The sequence below is a fragment of the Streptopelia decaocto genome, assembly GCF_964273445.1.
Source record: "Streptopelia decaocto genome assembly, chromosome: 17".
NCBI lineage: Eukaryota > Metazoa > Chordata > Aves > Columbiformes > Columbidae > Streptopelia > Streptopelia decaocto.
In genome coordinates, this window is record NC_138672.1 from 8,880,021 (window position 1) to 8,892,348 (window position 12,328).

At 44.9% G+C, this 12,328-nt stretch overlaps 1 protein-coding gene across 4 annotated transcripts in view; it reads right to left on the reverse strand.

The window, feature by feature from the left end:
* Window positions 1–12,328, reverse strand: part of BRD3 (bromodomain containing 3) — a 40,597-nt gene that overhangs the window by 26,640 nt on the left and 1,629 nt on the right. Inside the window, exon 2 of one of the 4 annotated variants that reach the window (XM_082067972.1) lies at window positions 12,059–12,208. In XM_082067972.1, coding sequence (XP_081924098.1) covers window positions 12,059–12,061 — 3 coding nt within the window. In that variant the 5' untranslated portion in view covers window positions 12,062–12,208. Of the gene's footprint in view, window positions 1–6,340; window positions 6,486–12,058; window positions 12,209–12,328 lie in introns of those variants that run through there. The other 3 variants (XM_082067971.1, XM_082067970.1, XM_082067969.1) reach the window with 3 other exon arrangements.

The following is a 12,328-nucleotide window of genomic DNA, read 5'->3' on the forward strand; positions in this document are numbered from 1 at the left end:
AAAGCCAAAACTGCTTTATCCCATTTCCCCGCACTACAGCCCTCTTCAAACATGTTTCTAAAACAAACTACAACACCTGAGAGGTCCTTCATGACACCTGTTGAAGTTTAGATACAGCCAAATTCCCCTTCCAACCAAATTCAAGAGGCCACACATAACAGGAAGATCACCTCCTCTTAATGAAACTAAGTACAAAAAGTATTGCAAGCACAGCATAAAATACAGAGCCCTTGCAAATAGCACTTTATTTCTATGTATTACCTCTTTAAAGGATTGTTTTCTGCTCTGTGTACCTAATAACCTACACTTCAGTTCTCCCTTACACCACCAGAACTGCATGGCCACATATCAGCATTATTAATATAATTTGTAAGTGCTACAGATGTTATCCATAGGGGCAGCTCCATGCAAACATTGACAAGAGGAGTCAGACTTCTAATAAACAGACACAGGTCCCTATGTTGTTATAATAGAAGCACTTCACAGTATATAGTAGAATCAGTGATTCATTAAATAACCTCCTCCATCAACAAACCCCTCCCTGTGCGCTTCTTGTGCTTCAACACTTTCTCCTACTAAAATTTAAAAATTATTTTTATATATTAAAATGATTAAAGCTACTATTTTGAAAAAGAACAGGTTTGGGGTTTGTTTTGGACAAAAAGCATTACAAGTGCAGTAAGAACTGATGAGCTGCCACTGGTTTAAATGATGCTCTGGTTTTACAGCTACAGCACAGCAACTCTCCCCCACAAAGTCTACCTAAATCAATACATGGCAATCAAGTCAGTTTAAGGGGATGAACAATGAAATGAAAGTGATTGAATTACTATGACATAGATATATTACTTGTTAGCCGAGCCATAGTAACATTATACTTGGTAATGGGGCAGAGTAAGTACAGCCGCCCACAGTTAATTACTGCAGCTGGACTGTCGTTACTACGGTGCAGTAGCCTCCCATTTGTAACTACTACTCATCCCCTATGCATGTTCCCTTAGACAGGTGGCACCTACAGCTTTATCTGTTTACAAACCAACATAAGTGCCCTGTCTTTGAACAAGTGTGTTGTTGCGGAATAACTCCATGTGTTACCTTAAAGCAAACATAGGCAAACAAGTGCAGAAGGCTGTGTTGTAATATTTCAGATGAGAAGTGCCTCACTGATTTTGCTACGGTTGCATAGATCCATGAACTTGCTCAGCTATGCAAAGAAGTTGCAGGTCAGCTAAGGTGTGAATAAACTGTGATGGCAAAGCTGCTGTCACTCCCTGAGAGGGCATCAGCACAGTTTCCGCTGCCTGAGTTTATGCATCTGATTTAAACTCCCAAACAGTGTGCAAGAAAGGGAAAAATTTGGATCTTAAGAGTCTATTATCCCTCCCTAAGCAGGGAAGGGAGGCTGCTAATTTGGGGGAAGACGGGAAGGTGCTCCCCACTGCCTAATACAACCAAAGGTGGGCTCCCCCGCACACCCAGAGAAACATGGACTGCAATTCAATGCTATATCACAGACCCTAAACAGAACTGTAGCCCCAACAGAAGAGCTGCAAAAAGGCAATGCTTTCCAATAAGGAACAGCATTCTCCATTATACCCACACACAATTCTTGCACGTACAGTACAGAACACACATGTGCTCAGCGTATCAGTTTCACTGTAGCCCACAGTGCAGCACGGTTCCTACACCAGCCCTGGTAAGCAAAAAGGCTGCTACATCCTACATCCCATCCCAGCAAAACAGCACAAGACTGCGAACTCCAAACTCGCCTATAGCCAAACATATTGACTGGTGCAGTTTTAGAAAACAGATTTATCTTGGAGTGACGATATTGGTGGGTTGCGCGAAAGTGAGATCTCCAATGAGGCGCCTTCCGTAACGCTACCCAAGGATAAGTTGAGCAGTTGTAAAGGCAGAGTTACACAAGGAAAAACGTGTCTTTCCTTCAATACAGATCTGGTTTGGTTATGACACATGACTCAGACACACGAAGTGCATCTCTGTTTTTATATTTATGCCAGTGCACAAAGTCTTCTGCAAGGCTATCAGCAGGGCTGCATCAGTAAAGTGCTCCAAGTGTAAACTTCAGGAGCAGAAAAGCTCCCAGTGCCAGGAAGGAAAACTGCAGTTCTTTTCCGGTTCTGCTTCTCCCTTTTAAAGGTAAGAAAGGAATAAGCAGGATCAGTCCAAAAGCAGACCAGTGTCAACCAGAACTGAGTCAAATTCTCAAAGTTTGAAGCTAGTTCAGCCAGGGCATTTTGTTCCAGATTGGTCCCCTAAATTTCACCTCAGGTTGTCTTTGCTGCACCTGTTGTATTGCCAGTGGAGAGGAGAATGTCAAGCCCTGGTCCCAAACAAACCTTCTCTGCGCAGGTTATCCATGTTGCTGAAATACTTCCAGACACGACAGTGTCGTCTTATCAGACTTAAGCTGCAAAGCGACTGCGGCCTTAAAAGGTGTGAGAGGAATCCAAAATAGAAGTGAATGTTTCTTCAGTATCTTATCAGTAAGAATAGGAGGAGGAATAAGGACTAGTAGGAAAAAAAAAAGCATGTTACAGTGAATTTCCACACTGCTCTCCAGAAGAATGTAAATCTTTCCAGTGTTGGCTTTAGCAACAAGTGGGTTAAAGAGTTAGCACGCCCCAAAGAAAGTTGTTCACCTCCAACAAGCACTAATGATTGACAAAAACCACACTAATGCTGCAGTAAGATACCGTGGAATGAAAAGCTCAAGATACACACATCCTTCCAAAATGTCCTGACAGCTCAGTGAGCAGCACAGCGAACAATGGCTCCTTCCTAATTCCCAGAACTCCATTGCTTACAATGGTGTTCTGGGCTATTACTGAAGAATAATGTGGCAATTTAAAAAAAAAAAAAAACACAACACAACAAAACACACACCACAACACACCCAACAAAACAAAACATATGCTTCATGGTAATGACTGGGAAACCCACTGTGGATTAATGAATTTTGCAAATTAGCAAAGAAGGAACAACAAAGATTAAAGAGAAACAATCAACAACACTGAGATGCAAAACACTCTTTGTTCATTTATTTAGCGAAGTGCAGTTCTGTCTGCGCTGAAAGCACCTGATAGCTTACCAAAGTAGACAGAGAGTAATATATTTTGTAAAAGTAATTAAGTCTTTGAAACACAAGACCTCACTACATCACTGAGCTGCTGCCGAGGACAGGGATTTGACTCCAGAGTTGTTTGTGCTGTCAACGAGAGCGATCAGGCTCCCAGATTACTCCAGGGAGATTCTAGGAGTGCAGCAGGGCTTGGCTGGAAACCAACAAACACTGCACCAGTGCCTCCCCCAAGTTACGAAGTAAATATTAAACAGCATCTTTCAGAATTTGTACCAATTAAAAGATGCCCTGGTAAATACTACGCGAAGCCTCAGCCTTCACCAGGGCAAACTGATTTATCTGTGTGTGCTGCCTTCAGCTCCAGGGGAAGAGACTCTCAGGTCAGGCAGGATCCCCGGCCTACACACATGGTTTGTGGACACCAAGAACCTGCATTAGACTCCCCACCATTTTAGGAAATGACCGGAGGGTAAATTTTTAAAGCACATGGTTGTTAACTCAGGAAAGAAGCATTTTGCAAGATTATCAAGAACGGTGATCTAAGTTGTTGTACTCAGTGCAGTCACAGCGTAAAGAAGCACCAGCTATGAAGCTACTGAAGTACTTGAATTTGCAGACACCAACAAAACCAGCCCTAGAGCCAGACTGTGCAAGAGCGCTGCTGCCCAGCATGCTTGCTGAGCTGGAACATCACACTGCTTTAATATGCTGTTCTTCTAAATATTTTTTTAAATGACAAGAACTAAAGTTTTTTTAAAGCACCTCAGTGCTTCAATGACCAAAGTTTTATTTCCAAAAGCAATGGAGCCTAGTTTTTATTTGAATGAAGCAAACACTCCAAAGTCAGTTTTGAGAACAAACCTTAAGACACTTTACATTGCATGCGCACTCCTTCTTAATTTAAACTCTGCATGCATAGGTCACTAAAACTAAAAAGCACTTCACTGGAATAGCTACTGTCTCAGCACTGAGCACACAAAACAATATTGCAACCAAGTTTATGCTTAACACTGAATAAGACTGTTACCCGCTGCCCAACCCTTTTATTAAGCATTGTCTCAAAGCACTAAATACATGCATGAGTATTTTTAACCAGTGTGGATTAAAAAGAAAGAAACAGACACACTTAACATTTATTCTTTCCAAAAAGGAAGGCTTTGAGGTCAGGAGTTACTCTGTTTCAGCAGGAGTCTCCAAGTATATTATTAAAAACCCCATAAATTTCTGTGCTAATAAAGACACACAGCAGCTCGAGCTATGATCGCAGATCAGGAGGCAGGACTTCGCATTTACAGTACACTCAAGTGGCTGGGCAGTTGTAAGCAATACAGATCAGTGGTTTTTACTGGTAAAGCTTTTACTGCTTTGGGGATTTCTTGTTTGTTTTGACCGTTGCATATTTACTCTGCACTTCTCACCCATACTGTAGTCACCAAGTCCTCTACTACCATATCACTGTGTGAATTAAAGAGTTTCAGCTCTATATTTCCAGTTCAATTTAGAGACACCCTCTCAGCACACACACACATATTGAACGCATTAAAAATACTAACAAGCATATTAAAAAAAACTTCTCAGTTCCCAACGAGGAGCAGCAGGTGTGCTTTGCTAATTGCGTTACTCCTTAACCTACTGTTTACTAGTATCAGGAAACTTAAGATGTTAAAAAAAACACATATATATATATATATACACACACACACACATATATATACGTGTATATATATAAGTTCAAAGTATTAGCGAAGCCATCGTATTTGCTTATCCAAAAAAGTTTATTTTAGTAAGTTTTGATTCCTGAAGACATCAACAGAAAGGTATTTCCACACTACAGAACGTCACGGAACACTCAATGTGAACCTTATGGAACGCACGCTCCACGTTGTCACAAGTAATTTCTGTAGGAAACACATTCCCTATTAACACTCTGCAAGACTGGAACAGGTAGTTTAAAGACGCGCTCGGATTCGAGACCTGAACACTGCAGCTTTGTTTGAAAGTGAAACCAAGCAGGCTACAAATAATGCTTTATCGCCAGCACCCTGGGAGGTGCAAAAAGGAAACGAGCAGTATAAACGGAGGAAAAGTACGACCGAGTTTCGAAGTTTTGCATTTTATTATCGGGAGCATTATTTATAGCGCGACGCTTCTATATATAAGCCTGCGACCCGCGTTTCTTTTTACACCTATAAAGCGTATCAAGTTTAGGCGACGAACCCTCGGTTTCCGTTTATTTGCGAAGAGTTCGGTAAACACCACGTATTGACACGAGCGGAGCGGCTGTGTATATACATATATACACAAATATACGGACAACGCACTTTTCACCGCACCGTATGCAGCCCGCTCAGACCTTATTTTCCAGCTCAAACCAGCGACCCAGTTGGCAGCGGGGACGAAGGGAAATGGCCTGGACCAGCCCAGCGCTCCGAGTCCCGGTTCCGCGCCCCGTGTCCGGCTCCGCGCCCCGAGCGCGGCCGCGCTCGGGGCGCGGAGCCGGACACGGGGCGCGGAGCCGGGACTCGGAGGTTTGATGCTGCCTAGTTCCAACCCCCCCCCCGCTTTTTTTTTCTTTGTACTTCCCCCCTCTTTTTGCATTCTTTCTTCTTCTCCTTTTTTTTTTTTAAGGGCGCTTTCAGCCCTCCTTTTCCTCGCCCCTAATTTTTCCCCTTCAAAAAGATGGCGGGCAGAGAAAGCGAGCGAGGGGAAAGCGAGCGAGAGAGGGGGAAGAAGAAGAAGAAAAACAACCAAAAAATAAAAGGAAAGAAAGAAAGAAAGAAAAAACCCCACAACCCTCCTGCGTAAGGGGAGCGGGATTCAGCGGGGCTGCGCCCCGGCCGTCTTGGGGCGCTCGGTGAGAAGGGGAGGGGGGAGTAGAAGATGGAGAAAAAGCGGCAGAAGAAGAAGAAGAAGAAAAGGGTGGGCAGGAGCGGCGGGGCCGGGAGGAAATCAATGGGCAGGCTGCAGCCAGCCCCGCCGCGCTTTGTTGCATTGTCGCGGGAGCACAAAAGGCTGCGGGGAAGCGACGCGGGGCTCTCGTAAGAAGAAGGAGCAGAAGAAGAGAGGAGTAGGGGGGGAGGGAAATAAATAAATATCAGCATTGGCCTTTCCCAAGTGGGTTTTGCTTTCCTCCCCCTTCTTCCCCGGCCCCCCCCACTCCCTCCAGAAACCATGGCCCAGTGCTAGCAACGCACACCCAAGCATCTAACAAATAAAGGGAAAGATTAAATAGATTACTTTGCCCCGGCAGCTCCAGCAACGTTTGCCTTATAGTCCCTCCAGTTGCTCTTCTTTTTATCCTCGGCAAGGCAGTATAATAGATGCGCTAAGGCGCCCAAGAGCTCATGCGCCGGGGCGCAAGGCCATGTGGGGCCGGTAGTCCCGGGCCGGGCCGGGGGAGAAGCGGCCAACGGGCCCCGGACTACAAGTCCCAGAAGCCGGCAGGTCCCGTTCCCCCCCACCCCGAACCCTCGCTCCCTCCCCGGACCGGCGGGCAAGGGAGAGAAACAGCAGGAGGGGTGATGCCCCGGGCAGCGGGGGCGAGGCCGGTAAAGACGCTCCCCCCGGTGGGGAAAGCGCCTCGCTTGGTTTGGCGGGTGAGAACCGCGATAAAAACCCGCGGGGAAGCGGCGGCTGGTGGGTCCCCCCCCCGGGCGGACATTGCCGGGGAAAATCCGGCTTCCCCTCCCCGCCCGCCGTCGCTCCTCTCGGGCTCTAAAGGTACAAGAGCCCTTAGAAGTGCGGCTGGGGAGGTGCGGGTCCCGCTGAGCTCCGCGGCTGGAACCCACGCGTGGGACCGAGTTGTAAATCACAACTGCAGGAGCTGCCTTGCTCTCTCCCCCCCCCCCCCCTTTTTCTTTTTAAATCGCGGTTTGCATTGGGTAATGCGCTCTCACATTTATTACGCAACAACTACTAGGAGCCACAATAAAAATAGAACGCCGCCAATGCAAGCTGTAGTAGTAAGTGGCAAAAAAATAGAAAAGATCCATCAACAAAACAGTTTGGTGATGTAGTTTGCACTGGTTAGTGCGTTTCATAACATTGCCAACTGCTGAAAACAACAAAAAAAATAACCTAATGTACACAATAAAAAACAGAATATGAATTTTACACCCCTCCACCATAAGAGCATCAACAAACATAAGCACTGTTAAAAACACAAACACTTCCAAATAACAGACCAACACAGCCTATATCCCGAAGCAAATCTACAAATGCAAACAGAACTTACAAAAAAAAGCTGCTACTATAACCCTAAATATGACTCAATTGCTGCAGCACAAAAGCCAAGAAAAAAAAATAGAGCTGTTGGAAAATAAACAAGTCCAGGGGAAACAATTGAGCGCCAACATAAAATAAGAAGCAGTTAGAGGATTTCTCTGTGGACACATATGTCAGCAGAGGCTGCCACGCTGCCTGTTACAGACAGCCATGCGGTGATGCCAATTAATAAATCAGTTTATTGTAACCATAAGGTGAAGGCAGTTTTACTGGAAGACCTTATTTCCAGAAGATTAGCTTTTGAAAAACGTGACCAACGGGACTGAAATTTCTCAGGAGGTCTGATATAATCTGCAAGACTGAGTTTTGTACAGGCAAGTGGATAAATGCTTAAGAAAATTCCACTCAGGCTTGTGGCTGCCTCAGGATGAAACCAGAGTTGTGCATGTGCCTTAGCTGAACCCCCAGAAAAGTGCTTTTTTGCACTCAACTTCAAGGCTCACGCGAATTCAGGAACTGGAAACTTGCTCACAGCTGTACGGCTCTTGACATGCTTTTGTAAGACCATATTTGAAGTTGCAAGTGCATCTACAGCCCAACCCCACACTGGGTCAGTGTGCGCCTTGGGCTCCCTTCTGCATGCATTGAGCTTTTTGACTTGACCATCAGGTACCCGAAAACCATTTCATTGCCCTCCGCACCCACGCGCACTCTGCAGGAACGCGGAGCACGTGAGCAGCAAGTAAAAGGCACATTCCGTATCTTAAGGGCAGCAGCCACACTTCACAACCTGCCCCACGTCTGGTCATCACATATTCCTCTTTGCCAGACTGAGCAAGGAAATCCCTTTGAAACACCACCTGAACTCTGCCGTGCCTAAAAGCATCCTGGACGCTGAATATTAGGTAGAGCGAACTGAGCACAGGGCACTTTTTATCATCATTCTGCCGTATTCCTATTTTCAAGACAATTCTACAAGAGTACACATGTACCAGAGCACTTGAGAGTGGAAAAGCACCAGTTCAGTTCTTCTGAACACACTGTCCTGCTCCAGTACATGTCCAATCCACATGGATAAGCAGGGTATAAATTTATGAATGCTGTAACATACACAGACACCAAATGATGAGCATGACCAAAAAGCCCCTAAATGAAAACTGCTGCCACTCCGGGCATGGGGGCTGGGAAAAGTTGGCAGGCTGGAGCTTTCCAAGGGAGGGAGCAGGGAGTAATCAGCTGAGTATTCATTATGAACACTTGTGAAAATGTGCACCTTTCACCCTGAAGACTCTTTTTTCAGCTGAACCACGATCAGAAATTTTGATTTTTAAATGTATTTATGTTTTGGTTTGAGGCAACAAAAAAAATGTGTTGGCTGAAACACAAGACTTAGCAAAGTTACAAGCAACTGAACAGGGGGTCTCATGATGGAAACCGTTCAGCAGCACATAGAGAGCACAACAGGAGGGCTGAGCACTGGCAAAGGGCAGAGACGAGAGGCAAGGAGGGTCCCTGCGTGAGCACAAAGCTCTTCAAGCTGCAAAGTCACCTCACAATGAACATTTACAAGCTAAAAACTGGAGTTTGATCCTCACTGCAAATCCACTTTCAAGAGCAGTTTGGTGATGGAGGGTGCAAAAAACTGCAACCCAAAAGTAGTGTCCAACTACACCTAATAATGCCTTATCTCACCCAGCATGGGTATAAGACAGTTTCATCTCAAATCGTTACATTTATTAGGCATAACGCTGAGCAGGCCAAACAATTCACATGCAAAACTGTCCCCAAAGATGTCACTACTACCAGCTTTCAACCTGGAACATACAAATCACACAGACACCTACCTGTAGGTCTGCAAACTTACACTTGAAGAAACCAGATGCATCCTCCAAGGGAACAGGAAAGCAAACATGTTCTAGAGATCCTTAAAGCCTTCTTTATACCAAACAGGCACAGGCTAAGTCAGTTTAAATAAGCCCCATAGGAGATACAGTGAAATCAAATCATAACAATTCAAGCACTAGGTACTTTGCCCAAAGTAAAAGCACTTAGGTTGAGGAAAAAATAGTTGTAATCTTTAAATGCATTTTTGAAGTTATTTTCTCATATTAGTTTTACACAGAAGATGTAAGTCTGCCTGCTTGAGGATACGTTAACACCAGCTTTTCTATAAAATGCAAGATTACAGCAGCAGCTATTCCCTTTTTCTTCCTCCTCCTCCCCAAGCTCAGAGGAACATCCTAGATTCACCCAAAGCCTTTTGATTAGCCTCTGTGGTCTCTTATGTTGCACCTCCAGGTACCCAATTAGTACCTTGTTAACTAACACCTGCAGTGTATTTATTCCTTGCCATTGCACTGTTTTTAACTCAATTCACAGTAGTACATAAACCCTTCTAGGAAGCTTTGGGCATATGCTTTGACAAGAGAAAACTTATTTTTGCAAAACCAGAGTGTTTTTCAGGGTTGCTAAACACTGACACTTCTCTACTCTTGGTGTCCACAGTAGGACTGGAGTCTTTTGAAAACAAGGGTGGATAGAAGCACAAAAGGGGGATTCTTGTCTCCATGGGACTGATGAGTTTTGTGAGAACTGGCCATGCTCAGTGCCTTGCATGACTGCACCCAACACCATTTAATAGTAATCAGGGACTGCCAGGAACACTAACCCAGAGCTTCTGATTCTTTACCTTACCATTGAGTGCCTGTTTGACTATCAAAACCATCGTTGCCCACTGCAAGGGAGTTCTGTTAGTATTTTTACTTGGGGATTACCAAAGGATTACAAGTGGAGAAGGCTGCTGAAGTACGAGTGCCACATTGGCAATCCATTCTGTCCTCCAACTCTGGGCACATCTGTAGGCATGCGGTTCGTTTACAGGCATGTGAAGGCTGACGTGAACTCCACACGCCTCAAGGCTGGGAAATTTGGCCATTCTGCCCATTTTATCAGCCGTCAGCCGCCATGGGCTCCAAGAGATCACACATCTGCAGGCTCACAGCAGAGCCTATTACCAGCAGCTGCTACCTCTAGAGTGGATGTCATTCTACATTACATAATTTATTCAATAACAGTCATGTTTGGGATAAAGAAATAATAGTGCACCAACAGAAGATTGCTTAAGAGCGTGTAGAAAATGTCTGGGAATGTATGACTCCTATCATCCCAGTGGCAGAGAGAAGGATGTTGAACACAAGGGGATAAATGCTTTTATTGCGACAGAGTCATCTTTACCAATGATTTTCTTCACTGTAGTGGCAGGATTTCCTCGATTGAGTAAGCGTTATTCAGTAAGTTAAGCATGACAGGACTAGGGCAGAGGTTTGAAACAATAATTGCAGTTTGTTCTTCTGTACTACCTTTCATCTGTGGAATTCACAACAATGCAATAATCCTCCTAACAGCTTTTGTAGGTAAGAAAATATTATGAGCCCTGTTTTTCAGCTGAGGAAGCTGAGAGGGAATATGATGATGCAGAGAATCATGGGCAGAGCCAGAACTGGGGCTCAGCTCTTCTGACTCATACTATGTCATTCTGAGAGCCTGGACACGCCAGTTCATGAGGCCACCCTGGCTACTCAGTGCCTACAGGACCTTTGTCTCTTCAGTGTTCGCTCTTCATCTGGAAAAGGGTGAGCAGAGCCCCCAAACAGGGAACCCGCAAGCCAGGATCTCTACAAGCCCCAAAAGGCACAGAACTATAGTAACTGATGGGAAGGCAGGAAATGCTCTAACCAAACAGTAACACTTTCAAACGTCTCAATTTCTAAATTACAATGAGTACTAAATATACTCAGACTTCGGATAGTTTTATATCTCAGGGATATGAGTTAATCTTATTGAACTGTCCATTCAGTGGAGTTGTAACCATTTGCACCAGCCAAAAACAAAGCTCCTGATTCCCAGAAGTGCTGAGAACCTGCTGCTCCGGTTGAAGAGGCTGGGAGAGGCAGGCTGTCATCACGTCTGGCAGTCACACTGCGTGTGATTCAGTCTGGGGCTCACAAATCAGCAGCCGTTTTGCATTAACTTGGCTGTGACACGCATTGGGGGGAATCCGCTTTGAATGATACACTCCAGCACATTGCTGGACTCCAATCCTGCATGAAGTCCTCCCTTCTCTTCAAAAATATGAACTGTTTCTTAACAGGTCTTTACTAACATGGAGCTCTATACACACCGTGTTCAATGATCTGACTTTGAAAGAACTTGACTTCAGCTTCCACAGGTCCCTTGTGCCCAGGCTAAGTGTTTGTACACATCCCTCCCAGGGCAGAATGAATCAAATCCTACCTGCTCTCCACTGGGCTGAGATTTCCCGGTTTTAAATGAACAAATGTTGGCAGTGATGCAAGCACGGTTCATAACATAGTGGGGGAGGTAGAAATATCAGCCTGGAAAAGGTTTACTGTTTGTTTTTAAATCCCAGAAGCAACATATGAATGCGATGTATCTGGGATTTAGAAAGAAACAGAGCAGTGTATTAGCAACCACAGAGAAACAGCAATATGTCAGAGATCAGCTGCTCTTAAAGACTAAAAGATGCAGCAGGTTTCTCACAAGTTCTTCCTCTGTTTCTTGAGCAGTGTGTAACACACAGTAAGTCTGTTCCGTGCTTCCTGTGTCTGCTGAGAGGCCCAAGCAAATAAAAGGCCTAACTGAGATTGCTAATTGTGCCAAAACATAAACGTGGGCTTACACAGCTTGTAAGCTTAATGCCTTATTACTCACCATTGCAAACGTAAGCACAAGCTTGTTTGCAGCAGCCAGGTCTAAAGAGCAGGTCCAGCGTGTACTGAAGTTAGTGGGAGCTTTTCCACAAACGTTAACATCCTTTGGATCAAATCTGCAGGACTGGATTAGTTGTGGTCACGATGAAACCTGTGGCAAAATTGTATACATCAGTCATAGCAGCACCCATGGCCTCAGCTCTGGTCCTGACACCCTTAAAGCCACCCAAAGGGATCCCAGAAGCACTGAAAGCAGTCATTTCTGTCTCAT